Source organism: Centropristis striata, chromosome 2 (assembly GCF_030273125.1).
Source record: "Centropristis striata isolate RG_2023a ecotype Rhode Island chromosome 2, C.striata_1.0, whole genome shotgun sequence".
Classification (NCBI taxonomy): domain Eukaryota; kingdom Metazoa; phylum Chordata; class Actinopteri; order Perciformes; family Serranidae; genus Centropristis; species Centropristis striata.
Window position 1 is genome coordinate 20835519 of NC_081518.1, and position 23564 is coordinate 20859082.

A 23564-nucleotide genomic window follows, 5' to 3' on the forward strand; every position below is an offset into this window, starting at 1 on the left:
AGCATAGCCCAGCAGTCAGCCTCCAGCCTTACACCCGCTCTGATACACACGCACACGCACACGCAGGGGGCAGATCCTCCCAGTCATCCAGCCAGTGTAGTGCAGACATGTCACCACACAGCAAGTCAAGGCTGGTTAAACTGTAAAGCAGCAAGAAGGGACCCAGTCCAGACAACCAACCCTGGGGATAGCACTACACCCCACTCAGACAAACATGCACACACACACCTCGCCAAACCTGGCAACTCTTGTCCAGGATGAAAGCAGGAAAAATGCAGACAGGCAGAGAGAGGAGGGAAAAAAGGAGTGAGTATTACATGTGCTGTGTCTCAGTGTTCAGACACAGAGGCTAAAGTGTCAGCCAGGATCCAAACAAACACAGATGCCACTGAATGAGTCGCCTGAGTCAGACCAGATGATTTCATCCCCTAATAACATCCATATTGTACCTTGTATTGTTGTAATGGACCTTGGGATCTACGCAGCCTTGACTGTATCAGAGACAAGAGTGACACGGTAGGAAAAAACCCAGCCAGCCCCACTTAACCTGATGCCCACTCTCACACACACAAGACGCTGATTTTGCAACACTGGAGAATCGTCACTTGGCCCGTCTGTGTCTAAGTGTGTGTATCTGTGTGTTTGAGCCTTGGAGTTGTTTCTTAGAGTGTGTAGGGACACGCAGCTGGTGAGCACACATCTCTTTCATACAGCAACTCTCATCCAAATCCCCTTCACCTGGAGCAACACACACACATTTTCACACACACTCTCACACACACAGATGGCTACCTCGAGCCTGTAAAAGTCCGAGGGCCCTGTGCAGGAATGTGTGTGTTGCACAATGACCTCATTGTGCCGTGATATGGCTTGTCTGAGCCACGCTCTGTGGCAGAGTCACACCTGTTCCACCTATGCCAAAGGGCTGACAAAGCCAGAGTTACATCAATCAGCATTTAGAACGCATAGACACACACACAGATGAGAGACACAAGCACTCACATGCAGAGACACACACACACACACAGTGCTGATGTGGCACTGTCTCTGTCTGCAGCAGGGTGGCTCCCTGAACACACTATTACATTCAATGAGCTGGGGTAAGTTATGATGGTTTGACATATTTCAAAATGCTCTATTTGCTTTGACTTGTAGGTTGTTTGATTTAGTTCACAGAGGACAACAGAACAGGCTTTAACAGGCTAATTCGAAAATTTACATATGTGTTCAGGATTTAAAAATCTAAATGTCACAGCAACTTTCAGGAGAAAACTTAAGCTGTTCAAATACTCAGTGTCTGTTTTTTTCTGTTTTCCTGTTCTCCAAATAAAGAGGAAAGTATCGTTTCAGATTTGCTCAGAATATTTAGTAGAAGTTTGTTGCTAGAACTGGATAGGAAAATAGTGCTATAACGTTTGAGTACTCCAATATTTGATCGAAAGGAAATTATTCACTATCTTGGTAAACAAGTGATCATTTAGATCACAGAACAATGACAAACATTAAAGTTACTTTCACAACGACCTGGCAAACCAACTGACAGCTGCCTGTGTCAGTGTCCCAATAAATATGAGTTAGCACACGGTGGTGTAAAAGCCCCAAGAGGTTCCAGCATCTCAAATGTCCCAATTTTCTGCTATTACACTGCAAATTATTTGTTTCTTATCAAGATAAAAAAAACTTTAGATTAAGAAGTGTTAGATCATTTATCTTGTTTTAAGAGTTAATTTCTTATTTTAACCGTACAACATGCTTATTTCTAGATTTAACAATCTTAATTTAAGAAATCTTGTCAAGTGAAATTATCTGTCCATGCATCATTTCCCTCAGATTTAGTGTTTTTTACCTTGTTTTTAGACACACCTTTTTTGCAGTGTATAAATTAAATATTTCGGGGTTTTGACTCTTGGCCAGACAAGAAATGGCATTTAAAGATTCCATATGGCTTCTTGGAAATCATGACTTCATGATTTTCTGCCTTTTAAATACAATTATAAATACATTAATAATTGTATACATACAATTGATTGATGATAAAAATAAATTAAGTTACAGCTGAATGTGAAATAACCACAATTCTGAACATTAAAAGAGCAGAAAAACAGAGGCTATAGATGCCATGCTCAACAAATTATCTCTGGGAAATGCACAGCAGCAATTAGCAGCAAGCAAACAAAAAACCACAGCACACATGGTTACCGATGCAGTTCAGGAGCAATAGAGGCAGCTCTTCAATGAATGAGGGATCATAGGTTGGGCTGTCGTCTCTCATAACATCTCAACACCCTCTGCATACTGTGCACAGTATTAGTGTAGATTTTGAGTGCAGGTCACTCACAATTTGTTAGCGCCCATGGTCACAACACACAATTGGAGTAGTTATGCTCTTAAACTGAAGGAAAAAGAAGTCTGAAGCTTTAAAATAAGATTCAGGTCAAGGCTACACATGCAAAGCAAGATTGAAGTGCAAGTGTTATGCAGCCTGTGTAGGCAGCTGCATTGATTAAAATACAATCATATCTGTTCGTTCACATGGACTTCACAAAATAATTGACTGCAACACCTCCTGTTAGACAAACCTTAAGGCCACTAAAGGCTTCACGATGCTTCGCTTTTTTCGGCGCATCATCTGATCCATGTCTAAAAGTAGAAGTGTTTGTGCCTGTACTGACTGGCCACACTTGAAGGTGTTGCAAAAACTCTTTTGCATATTGAAGTAGTCTTAATCTGATGAATCAGACAAACAGAGCTTGAAAGCTTAAGCTCCAAAATGCATTTAGGACATCCCAACTGACTTTTGGGTGCATAGGTTAAAGAGTCAAAGTAATTAACAAAGGTGTATTTTGGGCATAACATAAATTAAACCAATGAAAGTGTCAACTCTAATTTCCTGTAAAGGTGCCATGTGTACGGTGGCCCTGAGAGCTCACAGCGCTGAAACTTAAGAAAACACATGTAAATACACAAAACACAAGCAAACTGACAAAACATCTGCATCAATTTGACAACAGAAGCGCAGCATGTAGAAAACGCGCTGCAAAGACCACAACACAACTCAATAAGAAAACACGATGCAAAGACCACAACACAACAGAAGTGTTTCCAGAGGTCACTTAAAAGTGATGCACACGTCTGGACACGCTTGTGATATGATCACATTATGACAAGATAATGATAATTTCACATTTCACTGAATAATGAGCCCTTTAACTAGCGAGAAAATACTGCACCATTTACTTCAGACCAGGTATTTGTTGGTCAAAAGCGCAATTGCTTTATGCTCCCTCGAGATAGCAATGCACCCACAATGTGCCTGACCTCACTTCATTAAAGACCAAGACACCCATGGACACAAAGATGGGCATAACAAAGTGGGTGCTGCACACTGTAAATGACAACTGGATCACTCTGAAACTAGCAATGACAGTTGCACTGCACCGTCTCCTGTTTCTGTGGCAGGTGTAAGATGGATCCTTGTTCAAGCACTCAAGGAAGAGTTCAACCACCTGTTCAATCTATGTGTAAAGTGAGTGTCCTTGTTAGATTCCCTGTTCCTAAAAGTAAAAAATATGTGCATTCTACCCGTTCAACTGAAAAAAAAAGTGGGTTTCAGACACTGTGAGACGAACTAACATCAGTTTTGATACATAATGAGACCCATACACTCATATTAGGGCTGTTTCCACTACCGGGCAATACCCAAAATGAGGCAGGTCTCATTTGCCGAAATGCCCATAATTTGAATACGAGCAGTCCGGAGCCGGCTGTTGTCTGAACTTTTTTAGTCCCTGTAGAAGAGCAGGATCTTTTTTCTCCCCTGAAAGCAGCCTGGTTACTGATTGATAGATCGTTAAGCGTGATGTGACGTAGTACTCTACACGACAACAGCACACACCATTTGTAAAAGCCGGCAAAGCAGTGTTCCCAATTTAGAGACTTTGTTGCGACTATTTTTCAAGAAAGCGACTGGAGACAAATACTCGCCGCTAATAAGTCTCAGACTCGTTAAGAAGAGTAAGAAGGAGTCGGCTTGTTAAGAAGAGCAGTCGTTAGTGGCAGTTAGCTCTGTAGTGTGTATGTGCTGCTGCTGCAGGAGGTGGTCACTTAGCGATCTCTGTTTATTTACAACAAGCACCGGACACAGTTAGCGATGTCGTTAATTCACAATCAGTATGTTTATGATCAGCGGAGACTCTGTGCATAATTAGCCATGCTGCTTTCAGCTGCTGACGTTGTGCACAGTTAGCGCCGGTGGAAACCATATGTCACCTCCAGAGTCTCTAAATCCCTTCTGGGGGCTAACTTGTAGTGGAGACACGCAGAGTGAGAGGACTTTTGAGAGGGTGTGGCCTGAGACTTTCCCTGTGGCCACTTCCCCCCCTAGTCGAAACAAGGCTATAATAATGAATGAGGACCTGCCTGGGCTGATTTAATTGGCCAGTCATCAGCTCATCCCATTTCCCATTTATATAAGTTTGCAGTACAGAGAACATATGTTTGAGGAAACTTAGAGTCTCATAGTTTCATTATTGTTTCAAGTTTAATGTATTGAATTTTTTATTTTATTTTAGTTGTTGTCTGTAGACAGGCCTACTGATACAAATTTAATGTTGAGTAAAGCTGCTGTATAATTTTTATTGTTCGTGCCTTAGTGTTTATGAAAGGTTAATGTCTCTTCAAATACACAGTGTAAATATCCACAATTAGGTGATCCCCAGAATGGGATCAGAAATGTTTTTTTTTCACTTATATGTTTATGTAGGAAAAACAAATACTAGCCAGTAAATTGTTTTCAGATATTGATATTGGCATCAGCTTCAAAAACCCTTTAACAGTCAAACTATAGAAAAAATGCAAGGAATGAGTAAAGGTCTTCACAAACAAGTGAGCAATTTAGTTTTTGACTCCATTAGAATCTTACAGATCAGCAGTTATGAAGCCAAATGCACATTCTAAGTCACAATTTCCAATACTACATTTTTCCAGTTTCCAACCAAGATTTGTAACAGTCACTCCTGGAGCCATGACACAGAGTCATTAAGGCAGTTTGTGCAGTGTCATTTGATCCACTGGCTCGTTGGTCTGACATGTCCCCAGTGCCGGAACAGCACTTCCAGGAAGCCTCGGATTCTCTTGTGATAAAGGCTTCGCTAGAGGGCCAAAGTGATCAGGGTCAGTGGGAAATGACTGCTGTTTGTCATATTATCACCACCACTCTGAGAAGAATCAATCAATACCAATCTTGTGAAGGTCCATCTGGGAAAGCTGCTACTGCCGCTGATGCACACTAACACTGATGGGAGAGCTCATTCGGCCTACCTTCTTGTGTCACGATGAACTAATCAAGGAATCAACTGACAAAGACTTAGTCATTTAAAAATAAGCTGCAGAATTAATATCTTTTATACATCAGTTACTAATTAGTAATTCAATTGGATAAAAGGCAGTGCAAAATCACTGGGACATTTAACTACATGTATCACTTGGTTTTACGTTAACAATTGTGGTCTAACTCTACCTTTGCTCGTGGCTCACAAGGTAAGCATAACCAACATCAACATATTTCCTGATGATTACATTACTTGTGATCAAAAACTAAATGACAACACAGTTAACACAGCCAAACATCAAGCAAGTGCAACACCATGAGACATAACAAGCCAGCTAATATTACCATACTTACTAGTCCAACAGCAAGAAGACAAGCTCAGCGTCAGTCAGCAGCCTTTTCTCTCGCAAAGCTCTCTAAAAGTCCAAGATTAACTCTTGTCCGGCAGTCTCTTGGTCACCCTCTCATTATCTCATCTTAGTTTCCATTGTCAATGTCCTCTTTTGTCTTGTCACCTCTATAATGATGTCCATAGAGGCTGCTGACTCTAGTTCTGTTGATCACTGGCCCTGGTCCTGTTCAACGACATCAGTGCTGCTTCCAACCCCCACCTCTCAGTGGTCAAAAGCTACCGTGCTACCGGTGTAAACACCAACACTCCCTTGGTGTTCCCGGCAGCTGAACTAACTGAGCTGACAGCAGCTAACATAATAAATCTTTCTGTCCATCAGGAAACTCTCCAAAATGCTGAGGGGTGAATTCCCAAATCCAAAATTTACCACTGGTAGCACCATGAATTACATATCAATTGCAACCGTAATCTGCAACGTCTTAGGGGCACAGAGGATATTGCGCTAATGATAATGTTTTACAGCTGAATGCCTTTTTAACATAATCCAACTGACCATTCGCAAAACTCCTCCCCCGAACGCTCCTCGTCCAATCATAGCCTCAGCACTCATGCTTTGAGCTCTGAGCAGCAAGATGAAACGGTTTGCATTCAGGATTTGTAAATCTGACAACAGTTACCCTAAGAGTTTAGCAGGAGGAATCATTTTTTCCCCTGTCCAAAACTCAAAAAAAAAGGGGAGCATTGCTGGCTGTGGATTAAACAGTGTGGGAGAGACACTCCCAAATTAATATCACAAAGATCAACAGACACATATATATCAGCTCCAAGTTAAGCTGCTATCGTTAGCTAGCAAACATGAGCAACGATTGATTTACTAACCAGAGAGCCATTGTGGTTCAAAATAAGAGAAAAAATGTCGGAATCGAGCCACAATCCTTATTTTGAATGAAAATAAAATAGCCTACTAAGTCTAAATTAGTCTACCAACATAACTAATTGGTCAAAATGAGCATTTATTAATATGATTTTGGAATAGACAGCTAGGCAAGCTAGGGAAACTAATTTTTTTGCTGATTTATATGTTTAAAAAAATGCTTTATTGTCTATATAAGCTTCACAGTTTTACAATTGAAAAATACGTTGCTTTGGGCCTACACCAATGATAACTGAAAATTAAAACGTAATTTATTTATAATCATTTTTTGGTTTTATCACAGTCACAGGGACCCACTGCAGACGGCCGGAGCAGCAGGTTGCCGACCCCTAGTCTAGCTGTTAGATAACCCAAACTGGATTCAACAGTTATGGTTCCTGTCAACTGGTATTGGTACCACTACTAGTGCATAACTAGTCCAACAAACTAATGTTAATGACAGCATGTGTAAAATTGAAGCACTAAGCTAGCTAGCAATGTTGCTCGGAGATTAACATAATACAGGGCTGTACACATCGGTCGGCTTTTGGCTAACATTCTATCAAAATTTCACATTAACTACTAATATCAATGATCATGTTGTTTTTCCAATTAATGAAGTGGTGTGACCCTAGTGTCTAAGTTCTTATCTTCAAACTGTATATCGTTTTAGCCATGTACATTAGCCTTGGGTTTACCGGAGTCTGCAAAAGAACGCTAACACCAGTGAATTAGCCTAGCGCAATCCTTTTGTCGAACTGTTGAATATAAAACAATGGAGAATGCTGATTTTTTGGGGGGGAAATATCACCGTTATCAACCATCGTTATCAACACACCCGGTCTGTTTCCGTATTTATTCAGTCCTTCACAATAAGTCCCAGTGCAGTAAAAATACAGATGTAGCCTATAGCACATGCTACATCAGTCTGTGCTATGGAGGATTTACCATCTGGGTAACAGTGAAATCTTATTTTACATGTTTTCTAGAGTGTAGCCTACAGATGAGGTGTTTGTAACAATACTTACATACCAATGATAGAGATTTTTTGGATTGTGCTACAAAACTATCAACCTCTGTAGCACCAGTCCTTTAAGCAAAAAAAGTTTATGTACAGCCCTGTACTGTATATCAATGTTGAACACAACGTCCCAACAGGCCATTATGAACCTATTTTAACCTTTGTAGCATTTTGTGAATGGGCAGTCTACCTCGCGGAGGTATTACTCCAAAAACACTTGTTAAAACAGCGCCTGTCTACTTCATGGCTGCTGACCATCCCGGAAGCTTGTCGGGCATAGCAATAGGGGCGGAGCTTTAGCGAACTGTGAATTTCCCAAGTGGCAAAGCATGAATTCTCAAAAAGCTAATGTGTCAGTGCGGGTATCGGCCCGTTTAACCACAATGTTTTGTTTTTGTCTTATTTGCGCATGTTTAGCCACGCAATCTGTTTGTACATCAGGTAGTGACATAGCTGATAGTCACTGATCAGTTAAGTTAAAATACATACTGGCTCTTTAATTATGTTAGCAATTTGCCTTGGACAGGAGTAGTGTCACCAATTACTAAGATCGTGTACCAGGATCTGTCAACATGTTGTTGCTGTAAACAGACTTGTATCTTTCCACCAAAGTACAGCAGCTATGTGCACTGGAGAACCACTGCAGACGCTGACAGCGGCCAGATCCTGGTGTGTTGAAACCGTGATCTGGGTGAGTATGAGAGCACGGTGGGTTAGTGCTGGTGCTGTGGAGGCTGCAGCTGAGAGCTCAGAGCTGTGGGATTGTGGGATTGTGTCAGGCTGAAAGGGGATCCAGCACAGGGCAGAGAAACACAGCAGCTCCCCCTCACTGCTGGAGCACACTGCTGACACGCTGCCAAGTTCTCAGGGCTCCACAGTGCATATGCACACATACACACACAGTGTACAGGCGCAAGAACGAAAAGTACATATTCATACAGAGGTGCACACACAAAGTCACATGGTATTCATACACACACAATATTACACACACGGTTGTACACATTTGCACACAAAAACACATGCATGTTTAGTATCCACAAATAGACACAAGCACATAGATGCAGCCTCAAATGCACACACACAGAAATGAGCACATGCACACAATATAACATTCACACATATCCAAAACTAAACACAAAACTCACACTTCAACTCAAGCTTTGCTGAGTTACAAAAAGCACACATTTAATATCCTATAAAATGCTCCTCCATCACTTCTGTTTTTTTCCCCCCAAGTACTGAGAGATGTAGAAATGGGGAGGGAGGATCGGACAAGAAAGAGAGCATAAACAGTTTTACCAGCAAAGTGGTTTCTTTTGTTTCTCAATGATCTTATCTCTACAGCCAAGTGACGTGGTACGCCAATGCACAAATACATTCACATTATGAAAAGCAATTATGGCAATTAGCTATAGACAGAATTGAAAAGAGTTGAAGGGATAGTTGACATTTCTAGAAATAAACTTATTTGCTTTTTTCTGATCGTTAGTTCTCATGTCTATAACCATAGAGCGACCAGCAGCAGTTGGTAAGCTTAGCTTGGAATAAGGACAGTTACAACATGTCAATTATACACCACATTTTCAACTCATTGAACGGATGAAGAAATGTTCACACATTTATCTAGGTCACCTTTGATTATTACATTTGCTCAGAGCAATATTAAGTTTATGTGCAGCAGCCAGTGTGTTGGGCTTTATTTATGTTTTGTGATCCTAATGCAAGAATAGGTTTTATGTGAGTAAAACTACATTTCAGGCGTTATGTGTGTTTTTTTTTTGTTTTTTTTTTACTTTTGATTCAATGTTAGTTGACTAATTAAATTATATTGGAGCCATTACATTGGGCAAGGTGGGGTACACCCTGAACAGGTCGCCAGACTATCACAGTAGTTAGTGAGATTAGTTCTTTCATTTTAAAAGTAATTTTAATCATTTTCAAGTTTGTTCATTAAAGCATTCATTAACATTTTTTGTTACACTTGTGAAAGGCATTACAATATGTTATTATATGTTTAAAAATTAATAGTATTTACATGATGTTTTCTTTTTCAGTTTTTGTTTAGCTTAAAATAATCCAGACTTCAACATTTCCCCCGATTTTAGATACTAAATCTTGCACCTACTGTACTAAAAATAAATGTTTACCATTTTGCTGTGGAGTAAATTATTTAATAAAATAAATAAAATATTACCAAACTCCAAAGCAGTTAAAATAATCTTGAAATGTTCGTTGGCTTGTTTTCAACCTGTCTGATCACTGGACTGCACGTTTTTGTTGACCCCCCTCCCATTGAACTGTAGCAATGTTACCCTGTTCAAGATCTCTCAGAAACATAGACTGTATATAAATAATGGAGGTAGTCACCGTGACGTCACCCATTGGTTTGTGGCCCGTTGGAAGCATCGAGTTTATCATTACACTCGTTGCCATCTCGTTTCCAATATGGGGAGCAGACCATATCTGGACTGTGGAGGAGGAGAGGGATCTGATCACTGACTACAGCCTCCACCTCAACCTGACTGAGAGAAGCTGCTGCTAATTCATGTTAGCATTAACTGGAGCATTAACTGGGATGTTAGTTTTGGCTAGCAAAAAAACAAAAGATAAATGTATGTTACTTACCTAAGAAAACTGAACAGCGACTCCTTGGAGTGTCTGTTAGTCCAACCAAACGCTGAACAAGACATTTTTACTGAACAAAACGCTCGCCTCTTAGCCACCTGTCAATCAAAGGTAGCCATGCCCCAAATCATACGATTCTTTATCTTCTGTTTTCTTCTAAATGGGGCCATTATTTGAACTACTAATATGAAATTGTCTTGAAATTTTTTTTACTAGCGATTGAGACTATAGTGTTGCCCTAAAAAAAATACTGAGGTAATAAATCAAGTGAGAAGTTTTCTCATTTTGCACTGAAATTAATAGACAGATTTTTTTGCAGCCAAACTTAGCACCCCCTCCTGGAGTTTTCGGTGGAATGCAACTTAAGGCACCTCCTGGTTTGCCTCCCCGCTCAGACACGGAGATTGCTGCCTGCTCAGGAATGACTTTCCAACACAATAGCCAAACCACAAAGGGGTTACTTTAAACCAAATTCTGGTGTTTCCCTAACCCTCCATGTTTTGTGGCTAAACCCAGCCTGACTCACCGGATGTAGACTGGTGGGATAGGTCTGCCATTGGCCACCATTTTCTGACAGCATTCTCTTCCCACTGTCTCCAGTATCTATTTACCAGGGGCACCATTGTTGCATCCTGGGCTTAGCGTTGCCAAGATGATTGTTTTGTTGATTGTTTTAAAGAGAACAAGGCACAACATTTTTTCCCCTTATCCCTGAATGATAATGGGTGCAGCCAGACTGTTGTCCAGTGCTGACACAGATCAGTCTGGCTATGCAAGACTAGGCTAAAGCCAACAAATCCTGAACCATAGCATTATCAGATCATAAGAGTGATTTACAGTTACAGCACACACATATTTCCTGATACACATATATAAGGACATGTTTACTTTTTCAGTATTTAATGAAAACCTTCTCTGAAGCTCAACCAAAATAAATAACTCTAAATCTAACTACATATCTAACCACATACGGTACTCATGGATGCATGGTCCAGTGTCTTGTGACAAGTCCTGCCCTTTAGACACCTACCATTCACCCAGACCATCAACCTGTGATTTCTGAGCCACACAAAAATGTAGCACTTCCTGAACAGGAAATAATGTTGCCAACAATATCAACACACCAACACTGCAAAAAGTGAAATCTAAGTAAGATTAAATCTCTTAGATCAAGGGGATACATGCATATTTTTTTCTGATAAGATAGTTCTTCTTAGTCAGCATGTTTTATGTTAGACTGTTTCTCTTGTTTTAATTGTTTTTGTCCTTAATTATCTAAATAAGATATTACAGCTTGTTGCTGAGATTTTATGACCTTTACTGAGCTAATACATGCTTGAAATGATAGAATATCAAAAGTTACAAAGCTGTTTCATCAACACTTACAAGTATAAAACTGCTATTTCAAAGTAATCATTTCTTATTTCAAGCATAACTAAGAAATCATAACTTTGACATAATTTTACCTCTTCACATACTTAAAACAAGAAGCCAGATGGAATCAATTGTTTTATTATCAATGAAACAATAGAAGTGTGTATTGTTGTGTAGTATGTATGTAATTAACTAGTACATTTGATACACTTGATATTTAAACATTTAACATGAAACATTTTCAACAACAATAAAAAAATCAGTTTTCATTAGTTAGAATACACTAATTCTGAGGTATTTTTGGGTTCGTTAAGATTAGATATTTGTACTTGTTTGGAAAGTCTTGACAAGCCAAATTTTTTGTTCCACTGGCAGATAATTTTGCTATTTTTAAGCAAAATACACCATATTTTTGTACTTTTTTTCTTCTTTTTGAGAGGTGGCTTTTTGCAGTGAATGCCTTCCTCCAATACCATGGATAGTGTAATTTAGATACACTACTGGCTCAAAAAGTTAGACAGGAGACGAAAAAAACACATGCTGTCTGTTTGGGGACGGGTAAAGAGTGTGACCTGTTGGGACCCATCAGTGGGAGCCATCAGCAAGTAGTCCAGTCCCTGCAGGTCCTGTGATGAGTTCCAGACTGGCTTTTGCTCTTGTCAACCTTCCCCCCACCTAAAGCCTGCCTCTGGACTTCCTTCATCCCTCGCTCGCTTTTCTCCCTTGTGTCCCATCGCCGCACATCATCAATACCCCTCAACTCCTCTGTCACACACACACCCTCCCACGCACGTACACACACACACACCACTACCCTTCACCCCCTCAGCACCCCTCTGGAAACCCTCACTTCAAAAGCCTGCCAGCTTAACATGTCATTGATTAGAGCAGGAGGGGCCTAGAGCCAAGGAGTAAGGGGGGGGGGGGGGGGGGGGGGGGGGCTTTTCCCCAGCTATCTATCACTACAGGGGAATCACAAACACAATCAGACAATCAAAGACAGCACTCAGATCTCATACACATATCCATTATGCTCTGCCATGGACTACTGTCTTCTCTGGTGCACAACATCCCACTTTTATTCAATTATCAGTCCTAGAAACAGATGGAATGCAAACACTGATAACAGCGAAATTTGCAGTGAGTCATCATGTTCTGCCAAGCATCATCAATCACAGGATCATTTTCAAGTGCAATGGAAGCCGTTGCACCACTCTGCCAGTGTGTGTGTGTAGGTGTTGGTAGCAGGGTCGCTAAAGGGATTTAAGGGGAGGAGGTGGTCGCGGTGAGTAGCACCCTGGGGTGGTCCACTAAACATTAGAGCCTCTCTGTACACCTGCACACACATAGACACGGTCACGGACAAAGGTATGCTTACACACGCTCATACACATACATACACATTCCCAGGTTGGACATGTGGCAGGCCACCCAGTGCTCTTGGTGCTCCTGCTCCTTTTCCTTGAAAACACATCTGGTAGCTCCATTAACACGGCACAGGAGAGAGTTACTCCCTCCGTCTCACTTCCACTCCTCGTCCAGACCACACCACCTCGGGAAAGGGGATAATTGGCCAAATGAGATGTTTGCACACAGTCAACTATGTATGTCAACAACCTATTTAACAGCAATTATGCCTTGAGCAATTATGTTTTAGCACAGGTTTTCCCTGGCTGCCCTTCTCGTTCTCTCACACACACAAACATTCTCCCAAACACTCTCATCAGGCTCTTGATCAGTCTTGCTGTTTTCAACTCTGCAGCAGGAAACGGGAATGGAGGTCGCATCTGCCAGGTAGTTGTGTTCTAGCTGTGTAGAACTCTCTGCAGAGTGCTCATGAGGCACGCCTACACGTTGTCTGCTTCTGCATGAGACAATAGCAACTGGACAAATCCATATCGCTTTCCTTAAGTTATCTGCTCTAATCGTCATCACACTCACATCTATAGAGCACAAAGTGTGTTCAAATTCAGGTGGCTGCTCTTGTGGCCGCTCTAACTTGTTCTTTACAGGGACATGAATTCTTGAAATGAGTCCAAAATGCTTTCTGAGAAGCCGTTTGATCCTGATGCCATTTAAAAATTGCTGACATTGTCAGTTGCAGTTCATCTCCACTTTTGGTTCATCCCTTTATGCTTTTTCTAAAGATGCATCGGTGCAATTTGGAAGCACAAGAGGAAGTGAGGCCAAGCATTGGGCTGGTTGAGAAAACCTAAAGCAGAGGCGGCAACTCCTACATTATTTCATCTGGAGTACACAGTCTAAATACCAAGAGGATATTCTGCACCGCAGGGTATGCTCATATTAAACAATGCAAAACTAAAATGAACATAGAAATATATCAATATTTCCAAAGGCACTGATGTCCCAAGTATTGATTTTAAGTTGCAGTAAAGTAAAGTCCCAGTGTTGGTAGCAGATCTGGTTGCAGCCACAAAATCATCTGTACAAGCAGAATACATATCTATGGAAATAGAGGTTTTAAAATAAGAAACTCTTATTAAAAAGCACACGGACATTTGCAGTATTATTACATCATAAACATGAACAACATGAAATTTCTCTTCGTATGTCATGCAATTCACTTCACTGATTGCCTTCCGGTCTTCAGACTCCTCCACAGGGGGATGTGTTGACTGGATTAAGGAGTTCCTCAAAGTGCTTTCCACCGTCTGACAACATCCACAGGTCAGGTCAGCAGGTATCTGCCCCCGCTGAACACAGCGTGGGCCAAGCCCTGCTTTCCCTTCCTGAGTCACCCAACGGTTTTCCAGAACCTCTTTGAGGCTGACCGAAAGTCCTCCTCCATGGCCTCCCTCACCGCTAGTGTCCACCAGAGGGTTCTTGGGTTGCCGACATGACAGGCACCAATGACCTTCAGACCACCGCTCCTACCAGCCGCCTCAACAATTGAGGCTTTGAACATGGCCCATTCGGACTCCATGTCCCCAGCCTCACCCATGATGCTGGAGAAATTCTTCCGGAGGTGTGAGTTGAAGATCCTACAGACAGGGGCCTCAGCGGACGTTCCCAGTTCACCCCCACTACACATTTGGGTTTGCCAGGTCTGTCCAGCATCCTCCCCTGCCACCTGATCCAACTCACCACCAGGTGGTGATCAGTTGACAGCTCTGCTCCTCTCTTCACCCGAGTGTCTAGAACATGTGGCCGCAGATCTGATGATACAATAATAAAATCGATCATCGATCTTTAGCCTAGAGTGCTCTGGTACCAGGTACACTTATGAGCAACTCTATGTTCGAACATGGTTTTTGTAATGAACAAACTGTGACTGGCACAGAAGTCCAATAACAACACCACTCGGGTTCAGATCGGGCAGGCCGTTCCTCCCAATCCCCCCCCTCCAGGTACCATCATCGTTACCCATGTGTTCCAGGACACCACCCAGAGACTCCAAGAAGGCGGGGTACTCCGAGCTACTGTTTGGTGCATAAGCACAGAAAACTGTCGGAGACCTCGTTTGAAAGAATGAAATGCTTAGGGGAATGAGCCGTACTGAATCACTTCCTAAAATGTCTTTCCTCAACTTAAAATAAATGTGCCTCTCTCTCTAGACCGTAAGTAATGAGTTGCTTAAGTACGCACCTCACTCCAGACTTCTTCCTCTTTTTTTTTCTTCTTCAATGCATATCCACGGCAACGTGGCAATAAAGTTAAAGATAACGTTATATAGATTTAAAAAAGGACGTTTAGCTATTTGGTCTCATAACTTTGATTCTTTCACTGTATTTTCACTTAATGGCAGTTTATTTGAACGTTTTTGTTCAGTAAAAATGTCTTGTTCAGCGTTTGGTTGGACTAACAGACACTCCAAGGAGTCGCTGGTAATTTTCTGAGGTAAGTAACATACATTTAGTTTTGTTTCTTGCTTACCAAAACTAACATCCCAGTTAATGCTCCAGTTAATGCTAACACGAATTAGCAGCAGCTTCTCTCAGTCAGGTTGAGGTGTAGAGAGGCGAGTATTCAGCGATCAGACCCCTCTCGCTCCTCTACAGTCCAAATATGGTCTGCTCCTCGTATCGGAAACAAGATGACAACGTAAGATGGCGACAACGAAACAAACTGCCATTCCCTGTCTGCATCGGCAGTCAGTGTTTCAGTTTGTGTACTGAAGGTACTAGTAAAGTGAGTCCTGTGAGAGCCACTATCGCTCAAGCTCACCCCCTCTCTCCCTCTCTTATGTCTCAAGAACGAAGTAATGCCAACTATTGTATTTAATAATTGGATTTTGCAAAAATATGATTGTTATGGCAGCATTCAGTTTGCAAAATGTAGCTTTATCCAACTAAATTCTCAGCCCATTCGCTTTTTCACAAACGGACGTTCTCAGTTAACTTAGCGAGCAGAACTGAACATGTTTCAGCTCAGTGAGTTCTGATACACAGTTATAGCTCTGTTTGATCAGTGAATGATTCTGTGAACAAATCTTCTGTACTTATCTTTTTAATGAACAGATTCTTGTGATTCAGTACATTGAAAACAATTGCTGTTCCCACCACTATTACAGTTATATATATATATGGTGTGTGAGCTGACATATTCAAAACGCTTTGTGAGAGTAAAATTCTGAGAGCCTGTGCTGTGGTAGCTACTCCTATGTTGGAAAATGGACAGTTCACACCAATAACATGCTCCACTTAAAATTATAATTTGTAACTTATGCAGTAAGATGCCTAAAAACAACTAGACATATGTTGTTTGTTTTTTTAGTTGTGTACTTACATTATCTTAAATGAAAAAAAATTTGAAACTAAAAAGTTCAAAGCCAGAGAAATCTGTGATACTAATCAAGGTGTCATATCCCCTTTACAGAGGCACAAGCTAAAAGTGGGGAAACTGGAAAATTTCCTCTGGGGGAATTCTGAAAGGGCCACTGGGGCTACTGCCGGTGTGTGTACACTATAATGAGATTCTTCAGAGATTTCAATGTATGCCCTTTAACCCCAAAATGTGTGTGTGTGTGTGTGTGAGAGAAACATGTGTATCTGGAGGAGTGTGCACGCTTACGCGCGCTTTTGTGTGTGTGTAGTGAAAATCGCATCAAGTTACCTGTGTGTGTGTGTGTGTGTGTGTGTGTGTGTGTGTGTGTGTGTGTGTTTGAAGCATGTGTTTGCATGTGTGTGGAGTGTGCGCGCTTACGCGCATGTGTGTGTGCGTGTATCTGTAACTGTAATCACAGCAAAGATCAAAGACAATCACAGCGAAGATCAAAGGCAATCAGAGCAGAGCAATCAACAGAATTAACTGTCACCAACTGCCAAAGTTGTGACAGCAGCCAGAGGTGGACAGACTGGGATTTCAGGCCTCAAACAGAAAGCATTTTTGGCAAAACCATTATACCTATCATTGATCCTACTTCACTTTGAGCATCCTGAGTTCTTCCTGAATTTCTGTTTTTTTTTAAGAAAAATGAAAAAATAGCTTTGTTAGAGCGATCTAAAAAAACTGTTACATCTCCTTTTTTCAGAAATCTTCCTGTGTTTTTAATATGGGACTCAATGGGGCAGTTGGTGCGTGTTGTTGGTGCATCTGTGCGTCCTACGCCCAAACTATAACTCTGACAGCTTTACCAGAGGATTGTGAGTGAGGGGACAAATTTTCCTAAGTTTCTATGTATAAATTATTTCTGTAGAGTGAAATTTGCGGCCTGGAGCGCAGTTTTCAAATTCAATTTTTGACAATTCTTTCTCTCCCTCTACACCCTGCTTGATGACATCACTACTCTAGACTCTCCATAGGGTTACATTGGGGAGATTTTTTGACGTGCTTTTGCCCAATAATTTGCAAACCGTTTATCGAAACCCTTAGAAAAGTCAGAGCACACTTGTCATGGGCGAGCCGGTCGAATTGATACCTTTTTTGTGTATGTGCGGCCAAAACTCTGGGAGGAGTAGTCCACCGAAAAAACACCACGGAAGAAACATAAAAATAAGCCCATGGAATAACAATTAGTATGCTTTTGCAAGCAAGCACACAAAATACACTGGGTTCACAAGAACGAGACGTGATGAGATTTTAAGAAAACTACAATGACACAATATATGACTGGACCAACAGACTTTTATTTAACCGAGTTGCACATGCATTTTGAAATGTTTTATTATAACTCTTTACATGCCTGATGTTAGCATGAGCTTTTAATAAACGTCTTCCATTAATTGAAACTAAAATTTATAAAAATTGAAATAAAATAAAAAACTTCTTTTTTTCAAGTGCACACCGGCCACTTGGAAAGTGTCAGGCCATGCCCTCTCAAATGTCCACTCACTCTGCGTGTCTCCATTACAAAAAGGCCCCCAGAGGGATTTAGAGATTCCGGAGGTAACGTATGGTTTTCGATCATCGAATAATCGCTTAGTAACAGTTTCAACCGTGATCACATAAGCGATGGATTAAACATGCTAACTGTGCACAACGTCAGCAGCTGATCATAAACAAAGCAGCATGACTAATTATGCACAGCGTCCCCGCTGATCATAAACATAGCGATCTTGAATTAACCGGCATTCCCCTCCTTCTCCTCCTCTTCTTCTTTTCCTTTTACTGTCCCCACAGTTCACAAATAGACGTTTGGATAGCTTACAAATCTCGCAAGACAGATTTCAGCGCATCGAGAAATATCGCTGAATGTAGTCTTGCAAGATCTTGTGGCACGAGATCTCGTCACACCCCTATTAATTACTGTTGAGCAGTAATTGTTCAGCACTGTTCAGCAGACTGAATGTTTTATATCACATTAGAATTATTGGATTGCCTATCATTAAAATAGATAATATTATTTATTATTCCAATTTTAACAGTGGGTGCAAAATATTATGAAATGCATGCTTATTCCCCCTGCTAGAACTGGGCCTGGCTTGCCCAGATGTGACGTCATGACTTAAGTACACCACACATTTCTCCAAATGACATTCAACTTTTTGACAAGCCCTGTTAGGTGTGGCCAAATGATTCTATGTTTTGCTCTAAACAAGTGAGGTTTCACGGTGTAGTTACTTTTCCTGAAAAAGTTTTACGAGGTTGTAGTTTACATTCTCAACGCACCTTATTTGCCAGGGACCTTCAGCCAAGTTCCCTGATCAACAGTGTGGAGCTTGACAACTGCATGGACAGAGCATGTCTCTGGGCTAAGCCATCAGAGATGTTCATCTCCCCTTTCAGTCAAAGCGCTCCAGGTCAGTGAAACCAAAGGGGAGAGGGAGAGTCAAGCTGACCAGACCCTGAACAACTTTCATCTCTGATTACACAGCTTCTCTCTCTGGAGTATACACTTCTCCGCCCCGGCATACTGATCAGGCCGATTAGCCCTTCATGATCACTGCAGCTCCAACCTGACTGACTGGAGTGCCCCTCCCCATTCCACCCATGTCTCTATCCTGCATCCCCCAAGCCCTCTCCTACAGCACCTAGGGTTATCGTCAGAAGTCTATAGCCCCTTCCAAGTCTCAGTAGAAATCAGCAGGGCTGGATCGGTGAGAAGGCCCAGGCCAGAGGAAGCCTGGGAGAGGAGGAGAGGTGCTCTGGCTCTTAAGAGACTCCCCTCCCGGCTTTTTGAAGGAGGAGGGCGAACGGAAGAAAAATCAATAGGCAAGGAGCAGGAGGCCTGTGATGGCATGGCTAATCGGGTTTCTGCATTAATGTTTCAGATGCTGGGAGAACTCATTGCCTGGCTGGCTGTACTCAGGGCCTCAGCCCAGCCTTGCACAATAAGCAGCAAACACCTACACACAAAAGGCAGCTGTGTAGCTTGTAGCTTCACACACATCCACTCACAAGCATACAAAAAGTACCAATAAAAAGCTCCACTTTGTGTTTCCTCACACAATTTGGAAATTGGACCAAGTACACACTGCCATGAACACAGTCACAAAACATGATGTGGGTCTATGACAACAGTCTGGTACATATTCAACCATTGATTCTAAAGGCAGAACAAGAGCTGATAACACACTGTAAAAAATGTCTGTAGATTTTATGGTGAAAAACTGCTATGCTAAGTATGACAGTAAAATACTGTAAAATGATAAATGTGTTCATTCAGTTTGAAACACCGTAAATGTATATATCAGCCAAAACAGTATTTTTTTTAAATTTTTACTTCACTGTAAAATACACTGGCACCGTGTTTGTAGCAAAATATACTGTAATATATATACAAGCCATAATTTTTGCATTTATTTAAAAAAAAAAAAAAAAAACTTTTTCTCACTGTTAAATGTACTAAACATCATATCTCTACCAAAAATATACTGTAATATTTAATGGTAAAATCTTAAATTTATGCAGGATTCATGAAGTATTTTCTTGTCAGTTATATGGCAGAACAGTGTTTCTTTTGATGGAAAAACTTTTTATTTTATACGGTATAATATGTAATAAAATGACAATCTTAAACGGGAAATCAACAGTGCTAATATAATTTTACCACAATATTAAAAAAAGTTGCACCATATATATTACGGTAAAGTTCTGGCAACCACAGCTGCCGTTTTTTTTGTACTGTAAAAACAACATTTTTTCTTTTTTCTACAGTGCAAGAGGTCTGGGACAATTACCTGAGCCAGGCACAAAGAGGGGAGGAGCAGTGCAAGAATTTGCTCTGAAAAATGCAAGCCGTAGGTCACTGTTGAGATAAGCCCCAAAAACTGGAGAGTGCTGGTGTGTGTGCGTCCACATGTGTGTATGAGCAGCCATAGCTGTGTTGGAGGAGCAGTCCTCCCAGACATTGAATCATAATCTCTGCCGCTATTCAGTGTTTATGCCACAGTTTTCACATTGCTTTCCTCTGACATTAGCCGTGTATAAATCAGGGTGCGACAGACAGGCAGCTCCCTTCTAGAGGCTGGTACGGGAAGGGGAGCTGCCACAGGCTGTACCCTGGGCCCCCACCCACCTCCACCACCATCACTTCACCACCAGATGTGCTCTGCTATCTGCTAACCCCCACCACCCAACCCAACACCCCCACCAAACACACACACACACACACACACAGGCACCCTCATCCCACCACTCACACTGACACCACTAATGCCTCCAACCATGCTGAAATATTCACTCCCTGCTCTCCTACGCTCGGGCTCTGCTGGTCTGCAGCTTTGACTACAACAACAGTGATAGTTTAAGGCTTACAAAAGTGATGTAGTTCTGCTGCTGCCTTCAAGTACCCAACCCAGGATCTTTTTTTAATAGGTCACAAAATGTTCATCTTGAACATCGCTTCGAAATGTCACTGACAACTCATACTATCTGTTTTCTTTACACACTGCAAAAAAAGGTGTGTCTAAAAACAAGATAAAAACACTAAATCTGAGGGAAATGATCTTGCTGCATGGACAGATAATTTCACTTGACAAGATTTCTTAAATTAAGATTATTAAATCTAAAAATAAGCATGTTGAATGCTTAAAATAAGAAATTAACTCTTAAAAAAAAGATAAATTAAAGCTGCAAGCAGTGATGAACTGGCCTGAGCAGAGTGCACTGACAATTATTTGTTTCTTACCAAGATAAAAAAAAAACTTTAGATTTGGAAGTGTTAGATAATTTATCTTGTTTTAATCAGAGTGTAACATGATTTTACTTTTTTTGGAGAGATTTTGCAGTGTGTGTTTCAACGTTTTTAATGCAATCTGTTGTGTTTACTGTTTTTTGTGTGAATTGGGCTATTTTTTGTGTGTTTTTATCTGGGGGGGGTTTATGTAATATTTTGTGTGTCACTATCTGTGTTTTTTGTATTTTTTTCATTTCTTTGTGTTTTTTGTAATTTGTGTGTTTTTTATGTGGTTTCATGTTTTTTAATGTGTGTTTCTGTGGGTGTTTTGGTAATTTTGTGTTCTTTTTTTTTTTAAACTAGTTTTTTGTATTTTTTGTGTGTTTTTTGTCTTTAAAATGTTGATCCAGTAAGTCAAAATGATAAAATAATAATCAGGTGAGGTTGTGCTGAAAAAGATGATACCAGCATGGCATGGTAATCATTATTTAAGTTGCATACAGGCAGAATCAAAAACCAACAAAATAGTCCCAAACTCCAAAGGGTTAAATGGTAAATGTTGTGATATATATAAAGCCTGATACATCTTTTTCCTCTGTGCCATAGAGCTTAAATGTCCAAAATGAACCGTGAACACACATTTATTTGACTCAATCACAAAAACTGTACACTGCCCTGCCTTCCAAATACAAGTTAATAAGGTTATTTTTGTCTCTTTTTTTGTAATTTTATAATGAAAATGAAAGAAGAAGAATACACAGGAAAAAATAGAATTGAATGAAATAAATTAAAAGAAAACAATATTTACACTTACCTATAAAAAAAACCCATATGCACATAAAAAGTATACCTGGAGAGACTTTGGTTTATAGTGGGAATATGGCTAGTGGTATGGTAATGCGGGTACTTGTGAATGTAGTCTTTAACTTTATTTATTTATTTCATGGAATTTGCTGACAAGAAAAATAAAATAACACCAGCCCTTTGAGTGCTTATGAAAACACTTACTTATCTGATTCTTTAGCAAGCAAACTATATTTCTGATTTCATTTTAAATTTTATTCAAACAATTTCCTCGTTGCAAAGTCAAAACATTTAAAATTGACAACAGAGCTGTCCAGTCTGATTTAGCTTCATACATTCCTACATATTGGAGAAGACAATATTCCAATTTTTCACAATGGTTTAAAGTAGGGCTGGGCAATATGGCCCTAAAACAATATCACAGTATTTCAGGGTATTTTTGCGATAACGATATTACAAAATACTGAAAAATATAGAGAAAATATGATTTTTTAGTCTGTATAAAAAAATAAAAACGAAAATCAATCATACATCAAAAATGTGATGTAAATTGCAAGTCTCAACAATTGCCAAATACATTTTTTTTTTAAACTTTTGTCTCGAGTATTAGCAAATAATTAAAAACAACCACTACAGGGTCCATGGGCATGCCCCCTTTGAGAATTTATTTTCATAAAAGCCCAAATTTGTTGAGTCTCACACATTCTAATACCACTATTCCATCATATACACTGATCTTAATCATTGACTATTTTAATTAATTATTGTAAAAGGAGAATAAGGGTTCTAGTTTGTTTTATTTAAGGCATCTTATTTTGACACTTTGCAATGCAAAAAACTTTATATTATGAATAGTGTAGATATTCTTTCAGTAGGTTGAAATGTGACGTTAGTGCAGCACATGAGACGCTGGTGGGCCACCACAGTCTAGGTCATTAATAACCCTTACACCACTATGTCAAGAAGTAGGGATGTTGCAAATATCATGATATGCATTTTTTTTACTCATAAAAAAAATACTGGTTTTATCGATAACAATACCATATTGCACACCCCTAGTTTAAAGAGCAGCGTATATTGTTTTGACAGATGAAAACAGATAAAAAATAAAATTGAAAGCATTTAGTGTTTGACTCACCAATGACATTTCTCAGTTGGGACAGAACAGCAGTTGTGTGACAATGCAAACAGACCTGAAGTGCCAAGTGTGACAGCAGAGTTGACCATGTAGAGGCCAGCCACAGCTTTGCATGAGGCAGCTTTGTCATGCATCACCTGCAGCTCATGAGTAAGGCAGGTGATTGACGAAGTGACAGTTCAGGCTCCGCCCTCACTACTGAGGTGACACTGGGCCACATGTTGCATTCATGCCTTATGGGGAAAATGCTTCCTACCACAAAATACTATTCCAACAAGGAAATGTATGAGACGCAGAGCAGCCATTGTTGTCAAAAAATATAGTATAATGAATAAAAATCTCTATAAATATTTCTTAGTTCTCTCATGTATTTACCTTCTGTGCTGTGTCCACCAAATATATTTTATATATTAATATTTTATTTTATATTTTTCTGTAAAAAAAAAAAAAAAAAAATGTTGTTTTTACGGTAAAAAACTGGCAGCTGT

General features: G+C 40.3%; 1 protein-coding gene across 1 annotated transcript in view; it reads right to left on the reverse strand.

The window, feature by feature from the left end:
• Positions 1 to 23139, reverse strand: part of bnc1 (basonuclin zinc finger protein 1) — a 74762-nt gene extending 51623 nt beyond the window's left edge. Inside the window, exon 1 of the mRNA XM_059350885.1 lies at positions 23077 to 23139. Coding sequence (XP_059206868.1) covers positions 23077 to 23085 — 9 coding nt within the window. The 5' untranslated portion in view covers positions 23086 to 23139. The remainder of the gene's footprint in view (positions 1 to 23076) is intronic.
• Positions 23140 to 23564: the final 425 nt, after the last annotated feature.